This window comes from Lepisosteus oculatus, chromosome 7 (genome assembly GCF_040954835.1).
Source record: "Lepisosteus oculatus isolate fLepOcu1 chromosome 7, fLepOcu1.hap2, whole genome shotgun sequence".
In the NCBI taxonomy this organism is placed as follows: Eukaryota; Metazoa; Chordata; class Actinopteri; order Semionotiformes; family Lepisosteidae; genus Lepisosteus; species Lepisosteus oculatus.
This window is the reverse complement of record NC_090702.1, coordinates 51,058,957-51,078,431: the sequence shown is the minus strand read 5'-3', so window position 1 is coordinate 51,078,431 and position 19,475 is coordinate 51,058,957. Positions and strand designations below refer to the sequence as shown.

The window sequence follows — 19,475 nt, the reverse complement described above, 5'->3', positions numbered from 1 at the left end:
CCCCAGGACTCCAGCACTGTGAGGCAGTAATGCTATCCGCTGCACCACTCTGCCAACCTGTTCGAAAAACTCATAAAGTATTTTTAATTATCATTAACGGTCCTTCCATGATATTGAAGACCACAATTGGAACAAGTACACGTTTTTTTTAATGTGGAAGAGCAGTGCTCTGTACAGGTGTGAGGAGGCACTGTCACCTTTGTTCCAGCTATTAGTATCTTGGTGCAGGATGGTGCCCAGTCTCCTGGTCTTCAGTACGCTGGCCTCCAGGGCCTTCAGCTGTTCGTTCATCTCCTCTTCGGGCTGCATTGCTGCTGGCCTCTTCTGTGATCTCTCCCTCTGAGCCTGTGGGTATTGCGGTTACACTCTTATCCAGAGCATATCATGTTTAAGTCAACACTCCTTCAGTCTAGCATGAGTTAGAGAATGATTTAGAGAACAATTACATCCTATAATACAGTCATGGACATGCAAACATGCAAGTTCTATTTCCTTACACAGCTGTGCCATTTAGCATTTATCATTAAAGATGGGTGAGACGTGTTTAAATAGCACCTAACGATTATAAAGATGGTTAAATGAAAAAAACTACATGAACTACTGCTAGAATGAGCAAAAGGCAGTGTGAGACAGGAAGACTGCATTCCATCCTGGAAAGTAGGCAATGGCTACAATTAAACAAAGAAGGTCCACCCGTTAGGGGGTTGTGTAGAGGAGAGAGAGAAAGGAAGGAGCAAGAGGGAGACTGTACCCCCTGTTCCTCAGCAATGGGGGGTTTATTCTGCACCCCCAGGGTGGACCCGCTGCTCTCTGTGGACTCCAGCAATAACTTCTTCCCCATGTCAATCACTGCTGAGGCCAAGCGGTACTCCTGACAAGACCGCAGCACCTGAAGGGCATCCACACACACAGCCATGGGGTCAGTCTTTCTTTCTTCATAGTTTTCCTTTTCAAAGTTTTTTTTTAAACTGTCCGTGCTGATCCATCTAACCACCTTTATTTCTTCAATACCCAAAGTCCCAAAAGTTTGAAAGCAGCTCCTTTCTTAGCCCTTCCATGAAATCAGGTTTAAGAACCATTTCAGGAAGATTTACTTAACATACTGTAAAGAAATAACACTCCAATCAAAGAGAGGCTCAGAGATTTCCCAGATATAGTAAATTTAGCAACTAAAAACTCCAATAATGAGGCAATGCATAAGACTTCACTGCTTTGAATTGCTCAAAATTCATTGATTACATGTCTAATTTATGGATGTAAGTCAAAAGAGTTAAAAAACTTTCAATGAGATGCTCATTGTATTACTGTATGAGAATATAGTAATTATTAGCAGCTGTTATGGTCACCCTGTAACCTACTGTAATATGAGAATATGAGAAGATATGCTTTAAAATATTACTCGATTGGCTGACTGAAAAGGCTCACTAAAGAGAAGGACACAGACTGGTATTGGTACCTTGGCCATATAGTAGGTCATACATGCTACCATGTGCTGCAGTGACTCCTGCACAGGCACAGAGCGTTTCTGTCTAAACACTCCGGGCAACTCCTGTAACACTGCCAGGCACTTCATAAGCACCTGCAACACCAAAAAAACAGTGTCCCACATCTCGGTTTACACAGGCGTACAGCTACAATATGCCTGGAACTCTACAGGCCAATACAATCATGCAGAGTTATGAAAGCTTCACGCGAAGATCTGTCCCAGGCTACTGCATTTAAGAGGAGGTTAGGGTCGCTTCTAAAGAAAATTATTTTTTTCTTACAGTATCAAGGAAGAAGAGTCTGTTACAAACAAATAAGATATTTATTCTAAAAATATTTATTAAAGCTTTAGCTGTTTTCATAGGGACCATATGTTTTCATATACACCATTTTTTTCTTCTTTTTTTTTTCAAGCAGTCAGTTTTGTGCGATTATGTGTGAACTAAAAATATTAATTTATTGCGTTTTTACCTCCATGCTCCAGTATGTCAATTAGCTGCGTCATACACGACGGTTCAAGGCCTGTATCTGTAAACGGAGCTATGAAGATGCTGTACTGTACCTCAACAACACTATCAGATGGGATCCTGTGGTAGATGATAGGGGCCAGCAATCCATAACATTCCACAACAGCCTGTAGGGCGACGCTGCTGTCGTTCAACCACAAGGCCAAATCCAGCGCAACCAGCATTCGCTCACACTCCGCCAGCCGAGCCACCTGCCAGCGACACAGAAATGGCAAAAAAAAACAATAGTTAAATTATATCTATATTCTCTTATATTCATGGGTTTAAATAAGCAACCACAGCAACAGTACACCAGGAGCATACATAACAGAACAGTACCGAGTACTACTTATTTCTACAGATTAAGCAATTAAGATTAAGAACAGATATTGATATAGTTACATCACAGAATCAGCGCTAATGTAAATGAGTACATATACAGAAGGCAACAGTACATTTAGTATTTTGAACCATAGTTTATATCACAGTCAGAGGCATATCAGTAATGCCATACTATAAATGCCTCAGACAAGTGCAGTACTTGTAAGAACAGAAAGACCTGACTACTACTCCACATTGCAGAGATCAAGGGACAAGACTTGGAAAAGGCTTTATACTTTACTATAGGAATACGTTGTTTAATTTGAGAAGACAATAGAAATCCAAATGCCCCTTGAAAGGTCACACCAAATCATAGCTCAAAACAGTTCTCCTTGCAATGTGCAATCAATTTGAAAACCTGACCTAATCCCTGCCTGCAGCCAGCCCCTTCACCCCCTGTACCTGTCCCCAAATTAGTGGGCCCCCATCACACAGTGAGTCACAGAAGAGCTTCCCTTCATGGACACGGATGTCCGTCTGCATGAAGATGGTGCTGAGGAAGAGCTGGAGCAGGAGAGGGGAGGCCTGGGTCAGTGCCTCCGAGACCAACCTGCAGGTATAGAGGTCAGCACTGAGGCAGATCTAAAAACAGGGAGTGTGGACTGTTCATTCTTTCTCACCAACACTGGGAAAAACCGCACACAACTTCAGCAGAAGCACACAACTAACCAGTGTGCGAAGGGAGACAACCTTACACAAAGCGGTGCCCTGTAAAACCGAGACATGGACGAGAAGTGAAACGGGGCAGCTGACACAGGACAGGAAGGCCATGGTTAAGCACACAGCACACAACTGGAAGAGAAATGGGCAGGCACAGCTTTTGTTTGAAACAAAACACTCTCCTTCACTTGACTCATTAAAACTCAGCGAAAACAGGAAAGTGGACATGCTGAGTATAATTCCCACACCTGGTCTGGGTGGGCTGCTGTGCGCCGGCCCCAGGCTCTGGAAGTCCCTTTGCCTCAGGGCTGGTGGTCTGTGTGAAGTGCTTCCACAGCACTCCGGAGGCCTTCACAGAGAGAGGGTAGTGCCCAGTCTCATAAGCTGCCTACAATACACACAACGTACCACAGACTGTAAGGAATGACAACATCTAAATACACCTATAAGAAATTACTCTGAAACAACAGTTTTGACTTATATTTATGGAATGGGAAAAGAAGCTTTTTACAGCTTATCATGCTAATACTAATCACAACTGCCAGCACCACTTTCTCAGCAATAAAACGCTTAGCTTTAAATAAGTCCTGTTTAAGATGGCACAAATACACATGGTTTCAGTGATTAGATGACAGAATTGTGCAGTCTACACGTGACACAGTTTTACATGTATTAAAAAATATATAAAATAAAGATCTTACAAAACCCGATACAGCTTTGGTCAAGACCACATTCTCAGTGCTGACCACTCGATGACCTTCTGACTTAGTGACTCAGGAATCAGTGTGCAGAGGGATAATTAAATTGTTTAAGTCATGTTTCTGTACCTGTGCCAGGTGTGCCCAAGCTGTAAGCAGGGGGAGGGGAGGGGATGCTAACACAGGCCTAGTGCTCTCTCCAATGGCATCTCCAATCATTTTTCCACTGGCATCATATGCAGCCACAGCGAAGATGTACTTTTCATTGGGCTCCAGCCCTTGTACTCTCAGCACACACTCCCCTCCAGCAGGGACCTGACAGACAAGGGCAAATCAGTGGAATGAGCTATTTTCAGGGGGAAAATTAAACCATCTGTCTTCATTCTATCTAAAATGAAATACACTGTAATTTAATCACCTTAATTGACTTTTAGAAATATACTTTTTAAGTGTCTCTGAAACCTGAAAGCCCACTTTTATGTTATTAAAATCAAAAATAATCTGTTCAGTTAGATTTCAACTTGGGTTTTCCCATATAAAATACATTACTGCACAAATATACAATCCTATTTATGGTGTTTTTATGCAGTTTTATTTCTTATAATAATTTACATAACAGTGTGATCAAGTTACCAAAATGTAGTTTTGATCATAAATGTTTTTGCATCACCTCCAGTCTGATTGTCAGAGCAAAGGCGCCATGTACAAAGAAGGGATGAAATGAAGGGACAGAGAGAATGAGAAACGAAAGCAGCACCACGCTGGTCCTGACCTGCTCTCCTGTGCCTGGTAGATGGCAGTCACTCAGTCGTGCCTTCAGATTGCTCCCTGTTGAAGTTCGGCCGAAGATGAGGTACCAACACACCTTGGAGGAGGGGAACAGCACACTTGATCACATAAACAGCACGGCTAATAGTTAAAACTACAAATGTGCAATTGCAAGTCCACTTAAGTTAAAGATTTGGATTCATGAAATATAGACATGCAGATTCAAATCCCAGCTTTACTTAAGAACCCTATTGGCACCAAAACCTCTGTCCATTCAGGTTCCTTCCACAGTTCATGCTGTTGCAGGAGGGAGAATTAAAGCAACTTTTTACACATACATTTGTCTGATTTTCCTCTAATACATGTCTTTAAATTAATCTTGAACTGGCATTCCTTTCCTCTTCCAATCAACTAAACAGCAGGACAGGGAGCTGGTGCTGGGCATCAAAGACAGGGGGACAGAGCATGACGAGGAATGGGTCAGCCTTCCCTCCCTCTGGTACCTGCTGGGCTGGGCTGTAGGGCGCGGGCATGAAGGTCATGGAGGTATACGTTCGTGATAACAGAATGGGGGCTGGCGGGACCCCATTCCTCCATTCCTTCCTCCCCTTCTGTACACTGTTCTCAATGAGCAGCCTCTTCTCCTCTATGTCTACCTTCTCCAACAGAGACACAGCTTCCTGAAATACACACAAAATGGGAACACAGAGCTGAAAGACTCTCAAAGGGACTGGACTAAATTCCTCTTTGGAGCACAGTTTCCAAGTTGATCTTTCTCTTCCACTTCATGGACAGATATACTGTATATTGTTTCCTCTTTCTTCTATCAGTGGAAACCTCCCGTTTTGCACATTTCAAAGGGTCCCAGGTAACAGCGCATGTGTAAAATGAACTAAGCTGAGACAGAAGACAAGGCTGATTTTTTCTGACCTCCAGGAGCTTCTTGTTTGCAGAGCTGGTCTGCTCTTTTCCTGAGGAGCACAAGGCCTTCTGCATCAAGAAGAGAGCCCTGCACACCTTGTTCTTCTTTATTTTCTCAAGCAGTGTAGGTTCTGCAGGATTTGACAGACACCATCAGCAGAGTCACCATGATGTATGATAATCATTGTAAACAGAGAATAATACATGTATGTGTATTTATAATACATAACAATAATATGTTAAAATATTAAACAATACTATAACTTCTTCACAAGTACAGTAAGTGGGAGGCATTTACCATGATAAACTATAACGAGGATCTGCCACAGATTATAAGAAATTGGCAAACCTGGAATTTAGTTAAGACGTTGTGAATAAGGCTTAATTTGTTGGTGTTTTTTTAGAAGAAAATCACTGCCATCTTGTGTTTTCAGTGTAAGTTAAATCGTGATATTCAAATCCCTGTCCATGAAAAACTACATTTAAAACCATGAGACTAATGTGCAGGCTATGAATCAGATTATGGAAGCATGAGAACTATGCAGTAAAGATGTAATCTTATTCTTGTTTAGATCATTAAATAAGGAGGATTTGAGAAAATTTCCACACTCAAGGTGTATAAGCTATACAAATCTCTGACTGCTAAAAAAATAATACTCATGTATGACCTTCGTGCACTTCATCCAAATCCCAACAAACAATTGCTACAAGACTGAATTTTGCAATCCTGTTTGTGTTTAGACCTTAGCTATATTATTATAGTTTGTATTATTATAGCTTATCAATATTACTAGCCTCCTGAAATGCTTTGTACAATTAAGATTTTGAAATAATGTGCTTAGAATTGTATCTTCTATGTGATGTTTGCTAAGAAACAAAAACTGTATAATGATTAAACAAATTAATCAAATACATCTGTCTTTTGTAATGTCGTTTTCTCCCATAATGTCAATTTTTCTCTGGGATTGGTTTTGCTGCAATGAATAATTGTCCTCTTTACACTGCTTTCTTTATGATACCAATTCAGCTTATTGTCAGTATCAAAGCCTGACCCAAACTTGGCGGACGACTGGAAGGGGACTGCATTTAAGGATGTCACATTAATCTACATTGTCTTGTCTTAATTAACCTTGATCAACATGAAGGGATATTATGAAATACATTGCATATTAGCTGTAAAATAGTTGAAATATAATAACATTTTTATATTGCCCATTATTGACGGATATACTGTACATAATCTCTGCTAATAGTAAAACACCAGTTTGTGTCTTACCTGTTACAGTACTGTTAGTCTGATGTGGGTGCTCCACATTTACAGATAACCGCACTGACTTGATGCTCTTATTATCCACATGCTGGAGATCTGGAGGTGAAAGGAAGACCTTGTGAGACTAACCTTTGTGCAAACATCTGTTTTATTCATTCTTGTAGTATCGGGAATGTGATTTTTTAGAAATACTCTGTTGTGTTCTATGATAAGGTCAGAACAGTTGAAAATTGTTTTGGTTTTGTGGTAAAAATAGCTGATATGCTGTTTTGTTATTATAGTGCAGAAATGAACTGCAAATCAGGAAGAAAAAATTTGTACTCAGGGAGAACTAAAGAAACTGATAAAAGGCTGACGGGGAACTGTGTGAGTAATTCTGCCATGATGCAGTGAAGAAAAAGCATAGTCAAAAACAGTGCTGATGAGACAGAAGAATTCAGCTCACACAAAATAAGAGAAGAGACTTACCCTCTCTGTGTTCATCAAATATGAATACTGGCCTCAGTTATTAAACTGAGACAGAAAGAAGAGTGCACAATGAGCAAGGCACTGGAATGTCGATGACTGGCTGACCCTAGAACATACTCACTTGATTATTAATGTTATTATACAGTGAAGGCCATACTGACCAGATGAGATGATGATGAGCTTAATGGCAATACGGTGCTGTACACTGAGAAGTTCCAGGTGCAGGTCCATGGTGAAAAGCTGTAGTATGTCTGGGCTGCAGACTGTCCTAAATGAGCTGCTGTGGCCATCTGACACTTCCTTGACTGTGGACCTCATACACTGACAGTCAACATGGAGGAGAAAAGGCCAAATGATATAGAATGTCCACAGGTCATTATGGCATTTGGAAAACTAAAATAAATGGATGAATTTTCCCAATAATTTAAGATTTTAATACTATAGCAAACGTTTAAGTTCAAGTAATAGTACTGTAAATGTTTTTAGCATAAGTAAAATGTTTGCTTTTATAACGTAAGTAAATTTGCTTATTTAAGATAACCAGGACTATTTCCTTTCCTTTTGGCTGTAAAGTAGCGATGCCAAAAGGTGCACAAGTGAAAATGTGCAGCGTGCACATGTGCCCGCAGGTGTGCTGACGTCCAACAGCACCAGATCTGTCCTGACCTGCAGCTGCGTAGTGTTGGCAACGCCCACGGCCCCAGCAGGAGGGGACACTGCTCTGCCCCAGGCGACACTCTCCACAGCCCTCTCCAGAAGATCGTAGGCCACTTGGAGCTGCTCCACTGGGGTCCTCTGTGACAGACACAAAGGGATCATCAATACTCTGGACTGGTCAGCAGTGCAGGTTGTGAAAACAAGAAAACGTCACAATCTCAGCAATGATAAATGCAGAAAGTCCTCACAGCCGAAAAGTTGTGTTTCCTTTCTTCTCTTTTCAGCATGGAATAAACCTTTTATTTGTTCCAATGATAATTTACAACGCATTTATCTTAAATTAACACTTCTACTTTTAGAAAGACTGAAAGCCAAAACTGTGAGCAATCTACCTTCAGAATGCTAAGTACATCGGTGGGGTCAGGCGGAGGACCAGCGCTACTGTCCTGGGCTCTTCCTAAAGGAACAGAAAGGACACACCCGCTGTCAATGGAATACATGCTGACCTACACTTTACAGTGCAGTGCGCTCATGTGACAGCATTCCATATGATTCAGTCCAATCTGCCCACAACGTCATGCCAGTGGTAAAAATCTCATTAGGTTAAAGAGAGATGTGGTACATATACCTCTTCTAATAAGTTAAGTAATGGATGCAAAGGGGGAAATAGATTAGGAAGAGAACCTTTATATAAATTATATAACACAAGAAAAGAACTTGGTCTTGAACAGGAGCATCAGATTATCTAGGACCACCTCCAGAACAATTCTACCACAGGATCAGGCTGGTTTTTACTGCAATGCAGTCCATCTGTGTAAGATGTAAAAAGCACAGTGTGGCATCAATCTCACTGTACCTGCTTTCCTCCCTGACTTGAGCGTGGAGTCTGCACTGCTCTCCAACGCCACGGCCAGTCTCAGGGACAGCTCTGCCATGACTGCAGGGTCGGTCTGTGCCAAACCACAGCTGTGAGCTGCCTCGCTGACCAACCACAGGAGCCGCACCCACTGCACAACCAGAGATTGGGGTAAGGTTATGGAATGATCTCAGATCTCAATCAAGTCCCTTCCACTAATAAGTCAAATGCCTGGAGAAGTAAAAAAGTCTTACTCTAGTGCTGGGATCTAGACATAAATCAAACTTTGCTCAGTACATACACCAAGAGAAACTGTAAAACTGGAATAATAAAACATACATTAGAAAGTGTTCTTTGAAAAAGAATTATCCTTAAGGGGCTGGGGGTTAGTAGAAGAGTTTTGATTTAAAATGATTATATCATACACACCTATTCTGCCTTATATTTAAACTGTCAAGACATTAGTTTCAAAATGTAAACGCATCTATCCAATAACCTTGTAACACGTATTGAGGGCTCTAAAGCCACACAAACCAGTAAAACAATTATGTGCATCTTTTAAACAAAATCTCCAGTTACAGTGTAAGGTGTAGGTGTAAACTCCACACCTTGTCGCAGTTGTCGAGCTTGTACAGACTGCGGATGGGGTCAGAGTGTCCTGTCTGGACTCTCTGGAACACAGTTTTGCACTTCATCCACAGAAACAGCACAATATCCAGCGTCAGGTCCAGGTCTGGTGCCATGCCCTGTCAAAAAATACAGTAGGCAACAAGGACCACACAAAACAAAATAAACCCAACATGCCTGTTTACTGGCATTATCTGTGATGTGCCAAATATACCAATCAAATCGACATAACAATAACAATACATATCGTGAACATATAAAAGTGACAGGTTCTTTGGGTGGGCATTAGAATTCTATTTCAGGTGGGTAGCTGCGTCAGCATGCGTAGGCTGCAAAGGAACAAGTAATAGGTTTATTCCATACTGAAAAGAGAAGAAAGAAAACAAAACGGTTCAGGTGAAGAAGGCTCCACAGCTGAAATGTTGTGTTTTCATTCTTCTCTGTTCAGCATGGAATAAACCTATTACTTGTTCCATTGGAATTCTATGCAATTTTCATAAAAGGTAAGGAAACCAGCCGAGGCTGCATCCTATACCAAAAAGTACACCCTGCAGCTGAAGCAATTTACTGAGAGCCTACCAAATTGACTTTGCCTTGACTATGGAACAGTGAAAAATATAACCCATTTGTCTCACAGCACTGACCTTTGCCTGGACACAGACACAGGTATATAGAGTCTCTGCCAGGGCTAGGAGGTCATCAGACATCACCACTGGTCCTGAAGACTTGTCTCTCTCTGCTCATGCAACAGAAAACAAAACACTTTGTTACAAACTGGGATACTGAGAAGGTGTTGATACTACCTGAGAAACACATCCAGTCACAATTTGAGAAGGGTTTCATGATCATAGTCAATTACTCTGACTCAAACCAAGATGTTATTCAAACCTCCTTGCCTCTCTTCAGTTGTAACTGTTCATATAGTCGAAAAGGTCTGCAATGTGAAGGGAGCTTAAGTAAGGACAGATGCAATAGTTAATTCTTGCTCACCCTGCCCTCCTTCTCCCACCACATTGCTCTCTTTCGTGGTATATTTGTACTTTTGTCCTGTTATTAGAGGCTCCATGGCAACCAGCAACTTCAAATCCAGTTCTTCTTTGAACCACATGGGGGCATCAAGACTCTGACAAAGCGAAGAGACAGTGGCAGGAGTAAATGACAGGGGAAACATGAGGCAGGACCCCAGGCAGGTGTTACAATACTGTGTCTTTGTAGGATGTCTTTAAATAATGGTGACAAAATATGAATGAGGCACCAGCAGATATATTTAAATTATGTTTTTCCTAAGCAGCTTTTGAACTACTCATGTCATCTGTGCTTATTGGTATGAACAGCAGAAGTAAAGTCCACTATAATTTAGTGGTAAAAAGGCAAAAAGTAAAAAAAGTTCCAGTGTTCAAGACCTCCAACGATTTGGCAGTGGTGTGGCTGTAGGTTATAAATCTGCTCACCTGCAGCAGTGGAATCATTAAGCTGGCAAGGGAGATGAACATCTCCCACTGCTCATAGCGGAACAGCAGCTTTACAAACTTGACAGCCCCTTCAACAGACACCCCATTTTCACCTGCACCCAACAATACACAGAAAAAACATTACCAGCACTGAATTTAAAAATGTATTCATCTTTTATATAACTTAAGAGATATCTTCATTCATAAAAGACTCAGTTTGTTTGAAACTCTAATTGTACTATTAACCCTAGAAGAAAAGCTTCATGAATGGTTTGAATAATGCACAACTAAAGAGGACATTAAACCTATTGGCAGCAAATTGGTAGTTAAACACCACTTGTGAACTCCAGCTTCAAGCCGATTTGTAAAAGAGAAGAGTCAACGAGATGGACAGAGGACGAGAGAGACGTACCAGATGCAGTTAGCTGCAGGAGAGAGCAGGAATGTCTGATCCCGCTGATTGGCGGTGGCGGGCTCATGTCCTGTTCCCCCCTGTCAGCTGATCCTCCTCCTCCTCCTGCACAGCCACGGAGAGACAAGTTTAAACACCACAGGGACTTTTAGTGTTCAGAGATGCAGTAGTGCATAGTCCCTGGAGTGGTTGCCTTTCTGTTTAAGTGTGCAAGTGTGTTATGGGTATGGGTAAACATCTGTGAGTGCAATCTACCTACTATATAAATGACGAATCATGAGTAGATTAACTGGTATATGATGCGTGCTGTACTGTATGTGTGTGGTGCACTGTACCAGCCAAGATGCTAATTCCAGCAAACAGCAGCTCAAGAGCCACCTCCTGCAGTTCAGGCTCTTCTGGAAGGCCCGTCTGCAGCGGCCGGCGCGTACTGTCCCCTAGTGCCTCCAACAGTGCCAGGAACTGTGCTGCACTGCCTTCGAACAGCTCCACCAACAACCGCTCTGAGGGTGTTCGAGGCCATGGCAACTTGTGAGAGAGAACAAAACACAAAAAAACACTGTATAAAGAATTTTACAGAGTTAAAAGAAAAGCAATGCAAATTCAGAGATTTAATGGAGTACCACAGGGATCTGTACTAGGGCCACTGCTTTTCCTAATTCTTCAAGTTAAGAGATCACACAAAACTAGGATAATCACTGAAAACTGTGAAAGCTGCAAAATACATTCAAAGAAATTAAACTAAATCCAAGACTAGCCAAACACCCAGCACACAACAGTTAATTTAGTGAAGCTGCAAGGTGCGGTATGCAGGCAGCAAAAACAAACTATAAATATGACATTGGAAACACTGAGCTTGCAACTTAAGAACATAAGACTGATTACAAATGGGCTAGATGAAACGACTAACCTCCTCTCATTTAAAAGTGGTTTAATATGCATATTGTAGTTCAGAGGATTGAGGCAAAAATCATAAAACAGACAACATCGAAGAGAAAAAGAAAGAAATAGATGAGATAAAGAATCAAGGAGATCAGTGAGACGTTTTATTTGACACTTTCTGCTCAATTTATTTTTCTGTTCAATGCTCAATAAGTTTTCTGAGAAATTACGTTTTATTATATTATGCTCAATTAAAAAAAAATTCTCCACTGCTGTTATTCTGAATTAAGAGAACAAATGAGAGGAATTCTTACTAATTACTGATCTGTTTCTGGACTAAACGCATATACACATATACTGCTACATCTGTTCTCTTTCTTTTTCTTTTTCTTTTTCCCGTTTACAACCACTTTTGTGCAATATATGCCAGGGACCTGTGCAATACATTTATATTTATATGTATATCTATGGTTACATCTATATTTATATTCATACGTGTGATACGATTTTCTGTGTACTGTTCTGTTCTAGTTTCCTCTTGTGTGTCCGGACTGTGAGTAACTCTTGTATTGTATTGTATGTATTGTACTATTAGTATATAATTCGTTACACTGTGGCTGTGTTGTGTGTGTTAAGCTGCTGTTGCACTGCAATTTCCCTCACGGGATCAATAAAGTATCTATCTATCTATCTATTTATTGCATAGCAAATGATGATCAAATTTACATTAAAACCCTCTACAAATGTAATGTATATTAAATCTGCAAAGTAATATTTCAATATTTAGCATTTGGAGTTGTGCTGGGGGGTGAAGTATACTCACATTCTGTATCTCCTTCAGGTTACTCTTCAGCTTGGGGCGGAAGAGCCCCTTGGGTTTCCTTCGGGGTTCATAGACTGCTCTTTTAAACAACATCACTGCCACCTACAGCATCGAAGATGAAGAGCCACCCTTAAAGAAGAGCAGCACATGTCCTCCAATAACAAGAATCAGTTTCAATGATGGTTCTTATTCTCCATGTGGTATGAGTGCACGAATTAAAAAAATAAACTTTTGCAAGCAGCTATAATTTTTGCTTAATTTGTGCACTGTAAGGACAGCAGCATTATACAGAAAGTTCCTGCAATTTTATGCATGACTTTTAACACAGAAGACCATTTAGTCCACTTTCTCCAAGCGCCACAATAACCAACTCTCCTTAACATACAGATTATAAGTAAGCTGTGATGTTTCCAGTTCTGCCACGATGCTTCTGTGCATCTGTTTAAGTCTAAAGTAACAAGTAGAGGCATTTCTGACTAAAACCTTTAACAAATTCTATATCTCATTATCATTCCCAATTTAGAATGAAACAGAACCAAAAATAGTAATTGTTTAAATTAATAGTGTCTCCCTGTATCCCATAATAGTTTTTTGAAAAGTTCAAAAGAATTCAGTCTCTACAGCTCCAGACCTTGACAGTGGCTTCCCGGAAAGATCTCTGCGTCTCAGGGCTCTGTGGCGACACACTCATCTCCTGCAGCTGGCTCAACTCGCTGACCTTGCCCAAGGCTCGCCGTGCAAACACCTACAAGAAAAAGAATGATACTCTGTAGATAAGTCACTAGAGAACAGATTCGCATTTACAACGATGAGCATAAACCAGTGAAAGAAAGAAAAGGGAAAAAATAACACAACAGGTTGTGAGAGGGTTAATAATTTCAAGTGCCAGGCAGAAAATGTGTATTTATAGAGCGGAGAGAAGTCTTATATTGAAACATGGTTATGTGTGGCTTGCCGTATATGTTGTTTCACCTTTGGAAAAGGCAAATGAAAGTGACAGCCACTGTCTTGGGAGGTGAAGTTTGAAAAAGATCCAACATCATGAATTGAAGGATGGTACAGAGAACTGCAAAAATAAAACTCTAGTTGGAAAGATTTTTTTTCCCCCATTTAAGGATCTTTAAATTAATTAAAACCACTGGAACATTTGTCTATTACCTGGACTTACCACAGTCCAAGGCTGAGTGCAAGGACATATGAACTACATTAGTGTGGAAGAACAAAGAGAACTAGAAAACAACTTTTTGATGATGTAAAGGCAACCTAGACTTTGACTCTAACTTGTAATTTATTTTTGAAAGTTAAAACACTATCCAACAAGACGCCTTAACTACAACTTGATTACTTGATGAATCTCTGGCTTACTTTATCAGAACATTACTAAGGGAAAATTTTAATTATTTTATTGAATTGCATAAATTAAGTGTGGATGGTAGTCAACATAATCACTCTTTGGTTGATTCTTCTGTTTCAGTAACTGAGTGCACTGGAAAATTGAAGGGACTCTTAATCTTGACTACATCAAACTGAAATGGATATGCATTTCTGTTAAGTGTTAACCTATCATACCTAGCATTGACATAATGGGTGCATGTGTGTTGACAATGCTGCTCAGATTATCTTTAAAAAGAACTAAACATGAATGAAGAGATGAAGGGAAAGAAGGTTTTTTAGCATATTACAATCAAATCTTCCTTGTAAATCAAACTAAGAGCTAAAATATGGAACAATAAGTATGCTAAAGTTAATCTGGCTGCAGGAAAGAAGGTGACAATGGATAGTCGGATTCCTATTATGAGTTAAGTAAGTTCTTTGGAGATTGATTGAGATAAAATGAGAGAGAACTGTAAATGATCTTTCACAGAAATGTCAACCCTGTCTTCTTTAGAAGACATTTCCAGAAAGAAATGATTAGGTACGTTATTATCAGAAAGACATCTTTTTAACCAAACCACAGAGAACTTCGGCACCATGGGCAGGACAACCATAGGCTCAGGGTGACAACTTAGTCTTTGACAGTGCAGGATCTTCAGTTAACCTCAGCTTAAACCACACTACATCTCTTCAATAATGAAGAGTTAAAGAAAGCGGCTCTCTGTCTCATTCTCTCTCAGTGGTTAAGTTGCATAAGGCAGAAAAGAAGAGCTTGTTCTGATAACTTTGCAAAAAGTAAGATGTTAAGGCAATCTGGAGTGAGGTACAACATGCATGTTTCAAACAATGTCTGATCAATGAAGTCAAAATAACAAATTAGTACAACTAGCAGCTAGTATAGAACTGGGAAAGAAGCACTTATTATTCTTATGTATAGAATATTATAAACAGGGTAATGCAATGAAAATGCAATGAAATCACAACCAACACTCTTTAGATCTGTCATTGTTTTACATTTCCTACGGCCAATTGAAACCACAAACTGAGCTACTGCCCTGCAACACACCCCACTACATGCGGCTAAGTTGCACCAGACATGTCTCACCTCAGCCTGTAGCCCTGCTTGGCAGTCATAGTAGCACTGGCACACTGCAGCGTACAGAGTGGCCCTCCAGGGAAGGTACTTCACTGTAAGCAGGGGCACTGTCATCTCCATGCACACACTGGCCCATAGCAGGTACTCCAGAGCCTGGGAAAATCAAGGTTAGTATAATGAAAAAGATTTCATGGCACAGCCATTGCAAAGTAATGCACTTTTGTAATTACAGTAATACTGACGTGACTTTCATTGATCACAGGCATTTAACATTCTCTAACCACCATCGTGGCAATAATGAGATGGTAAACATTAAATGAACAAGGACATGTTTTTACAAAAACACTACTATGCAATACTTAGAAAAAAAGAAGTTATATATTTTGTTCTAATAACCCCCTTTAACACAATTGACGTTTTCAAAACAATGAGAGCAAAATCTGCAAATATGATTATGAGTAAAATAACCTTTCCATGAAACACAGATCAAGGGTGCAGTACCTGTGCAGAGTGACCCATTGCCATCAGATGTCTGGAAATGGTGTAGATGTGAAGAGAACCTGGCAAAAGGTATAGTTTGTTTTCAGTTACTGCACAGTAACATTTGATTGACAGTTAATTCAGCTAAATATTGTCTCATTAAGTCATCAAATATATCTATTTCTTTAAATAAGCTACTTATACAACTGACAAGGGCAAACTTATTCGTACTTTAACAAGAGTACAGACATAAGATAATTTAGTAGGTAGACACTACATAAGTAACAGTGAGGCTATATGACTGGGTGTCAACAGTGTCAGCCAGTCTCAAGAGCCCTGGTGAACAACTGTGTCTGTGTGGAGTGTGAGGTACCGTTGTAGAGTATCCAGCAGAGGCGCTCGTGCGACAGCACTGCTTGCATCATGAGCCTCAGGAAAGCCAGGATGTCCAGGAGCTTCTGGACTGACGCCTGACTTTGCAGCCTCCCCTCATTCTCGCTCTCCAGCTGGAAACTGCACAGACAGTGGCCCTGCAGTGCACGGAACTGAGCACACAACATGTGTCAAGCACACACATCACCTCACCGTCTCAAAGCACAGCTCACTGCTTTCTGCACGCCTGGTATGTCATACAAGTTATCTCACCCACTCACCCACCTAATTCATCAAACTGTATTATGTTTTAATGACAGTTAAGCAATGTGACTGTTTTGCTGTCTCTTAATCATTCACACACAGATGACAAACTTGTCTGTCATCTTATGGCTGTAAAGTTCTAATCAAAGTCTTAACCAACCTGCAGCCAGCTGCCATGATACCATAATGTACATTCAATGGTCTATGAACAGACAGGTGAAAAACAACTTCAATTTTGAATAGGAGATAAAGATGGGACTTTACAGAAGTAGAACAATAGAACTAGGATCCAAGAACACAAATAGAAATTAAGAGGTGGGGTATTTAGGACTCACAACTGGAAGCCCTTCTTTAAACAGGGGGGTGATGGTGATCTTGAGCAAAATGCCAGTTGAAATTCCAGATCTCTCTTATTGTTGTGTTTTTATTTCACCGCTATTTTATTTTTAAATGTTTTTTTATTACAAAAATATACCTTGAAAAATTGAAGTTCTCTAGAAAAGGAAAGAGTTCCGAAGAACAACTGAGACTTATACATGACTTGTGCGTCCACAGAGGCTTTAGCTAGAACTGCTTCAAATAAACGTAAAAAATAAATGAGCCAGATTATCCTGAAGAATTTACAATGACCGAAGCCCAGTGAGTTAATACTCACTGTTAGTTTTGCGTTGTCAGCCTCAAAACCTCGCGGGAAGAAGATGTTCTTGAACTGGTTGATATCTGTGATGTCATTATCGATAACTGAGCTGAACTGCTGCAGGTATCGTCCATAGCCCTGCCAGAGAGCCATCTTGTAGAGCTTAAGAGACAATACACAAATCAAGCTTCTTCACCAAATCTTCCAGAAGCCAGCATTTATTAAAAGCGGTAAGAAAAATGACTAGATTATGCTTCCTAAAAACGATAAAGATGAACCAATACCCTTACTCTGACCTTTTATTATAACAGTAATCACAATAGTCCACTGCAGGTTATTTGTGGTGGCCCAAACAAACATGTACAATTTTACATTAGAACACACAGTAGCACACAGTTCATCAGATAGCATTTAGACTACTGTATTTAAGCCACCAAAACCTACAGCTTGACAGACACTGGAAAAAATGTCAAGGCAGGATCTCAATAATTTAATAATTATGAATGAAATATAACTCAAACTGCAGCCAGCATGTACAGAACGTGATCAAATGTTCCAGTGATATGTTCATGAATTAATGATTCTCAATGTAAATACCAGTGGAAGGTGAAAATTACATTCTAGAAGCAAAGAGAAAATAAACGTGCCTCATTTCTTGTCCTTGGATAAAAAAAACAAAACCTGTATCTGTGACAGGAGAAGCTTTGGGAAAAGTAAACATTGATTGTGTCTCTGAAATGGGATGTAATAGCTACAATGTTATTCCTGTATATAGCCAATAAATCTACAACAGTACAATTCAGTATTTGCACAAAAGCAATAAACATGTGACACTGGTCATCCTTACAGTTTTTCTATATGTTGACAGACATTTAGAAATGATAATCCTCCTCAAACAACACTTCCCATTTTAGAAAGAAAGACATAAAGAACATCAGTACACACCTTGATACGGTACAGAAAATCTGCAACAAGCAACAGATTCTCTTCAAAATAACAGGCGGGCAATCTGGGCTTGTACTTGTTCCATATTTCAAACACATTCTTGGACCTATCAACACAAACAAGGATAAGACAGCAACAGTATTTTTGTTATTGTTGAAAAACTGAAATAAGCTTTTTTTTAAATTTTATTTGCTTCACCTCTGCCCTTCCATTTGTCAGTGTACAGTACATGGGTTTCCAAGGTTGGGCAAGGAAGGCATGAGTACCATTGGCGACGACTACAGGGATTTGAACCCTGGTCAGAGCATGCACAGTGGACAAGCCCGGTTTCCCTGCAGGGCAGAGCACTGCAGCGTCCTGATTTCAGATGGAGATGATGTCAGCTTTGTAACTCGCTCAGCATTCTGAGTGCTGAATCACATGCGCAAACCTCCACCAAAAAATGCAGCCCCAAAGCCAGCCGTCATTTTTCACAAACGGCAAATGCAGAGCTGCCTGACCGGGCCAACAGGCATCCCCAGCAAACCAAGGACCCCCTGGTGGACACTTTGAGAGCTCCAGCTGTCCTTGGTCAGGTTCAGTGCTGCTGCAGACAATAATACTGTATCTGTCACCGCTGGATAATGATACAGTACATATCTGTCACCGCTGGATAATGATACAGTACATATCTGTCACCGCTGGATAATGATACAAGCCAGACTTGAGCTGTTGATGTCTGAGCTACAGGGTCCAACATGCACTGAGAGGACAAAACATTAAATGTAAAAGTAATAACTGGACGCTCATCCCAGATTCTTGCAATCACTTTGTTTTAACAGAAAGGATATTTCAGGACAAGACTGATGAAATTATTAACAATAGAACACACTGACACATGCTATGGTACACCTGAAGAAGGCTCCACGGCCGAAATGTTGTGTTTTCTTTCTTTTCTTTTCAGCATAGAATAAACCTATTACTTGATCCTTTGCAGCCTACACATGCTGAAGCAGCTACCCACCTGAACTACTTCATGCCATGGTATAACCTCTAATGTAAACTGCAGTGTAAATTCTATAGATTTTACTTTTGAACACTGACTGCTGTTGCAAAGGAACAAAAAAAGAAGAAATAGGGAATATGATCTGAAAAAAATGCAGCAAAAACATTCTCTCAAAGCATTGGTGTTGTACAGTCATTCCAGTAACACCAGCTTTTAATCTTTCAATTTACTTTTTATATTGTGGACAGGAACATATTTTAATACCCTTTCCCCAGATTTACAGTAAATAAGAAGACAGATACTACTTATGTCACATTTTTTTAATTGTGCTAAATAAGAAAGATGTTTACACTGAAATTAGTAAATGTGAATAACCACAGATGGATTTACTGTATAAAAACAGAATTACAGTAATGCTGAAAGATTCACCCAAGACACTGGGCATTGAAATTTAATC

At 40.2% G+C, this 19,475-nt stretch overlaps 1 protein-coding gene across 3 annotated transcripts in view; it reads right to left on the bottom strand.

The window, feature by feature from the left end:
- cfap54 (cilia and flagella associated protein 54) overlaps positions 1-19,475 on the bottom strand; it is a 50,812-nt gene that overhangs the window by 30,354 nt on the left and 983 nt on the right. For all 3 annotated transcript variants that reach the window (XM_069192715.1, XM_069192716.1, XM_069192717.1), the window contains exons 2-29: positions 18,034-18,139; positions 17,107-17,250; positions 16,189-16,360; positions 15,837-15,895; positions 15,345-15,488; positions 13,497-13,610; positions 12,866-12,967; positions 11,496-11,688; positions 11,161-11,265; positions 10,749-10,861; positions 10,288-10,420; positions 9,942-10,033; positions 9,279-9,416; positions 8,671-8,821; positions 8,207-8,271; positions 7,824-7,952; positions 7,319-7,478; positions 6,696-6,785; positions 5,429-5,550; positions 5,002-5,178; positions 4,503-4,595; positions 3,860-4,045; positions 3,281-3,420; positions 2,775-2,922; positions 2,048-2,203; positions 1,457-1,579; positions 752-889; positions 198-345 (exon numbers count right to left, since the gene is read on the bottom strand). In XM_069192715.1, coding sequence (XP_069048816.1) covers positions 198-345; positions 752-889; positions 1,457-1,579; positions 2,048-2,203; positions 2,775-2,922; positions 3,281-3,420; positions 3,860-4,045; positions 4,503-4,595; positions 5,002-5,178; positions 5,429-5,550; positions 6,696-6,785; positions 7,319-7,478; positions 7,824-7,952; positions 8,207-8,271; positions 8,671-8,821; positions 9,279-9,416; positions 9,942-10,033; positions 10,288-10,420; positions 10,749-10,861; positions 11,161-11,265; positions 11,496-11,688; positions 12,866-12,967; positions 13,497-13,610; positions 15,345-15,488; positions 15,837-15,895; positions 16,189-16,360; positions 17,107-17,250; positions 18,034-18,139 — 3,641 coding nt within the window. The remainder of the gene's footprint in view (positions 1-197; positions 346-751; positions 890-1,456; positions 1,580-2,047; positions 2,204-2,774; positions 2,923-3,280; positions 3,421-3,859; positions 4,046-4,502; positions 4,596-5,001; positions 5,179-5,428; positions 5,551-6,695; positions 6,786-7,318; positions 7,479-7,823; positions 7,953-8,206; positions 8,272-8,670; positions 8,822-9,278; positions 9,417-9,941; positions 10,034-10,287; positions 10,421-10,748; positions 10,862-11,160; positions 11,266-11,495; positions 11,689-12,865; positions 12,968-13,496; positions 13,611-15,344; positions 15,489-15,836; positions 15,896-16,188; positions 16,361-17,106; positions 17,251-18,033; positions 18,140-19,475) is intronic.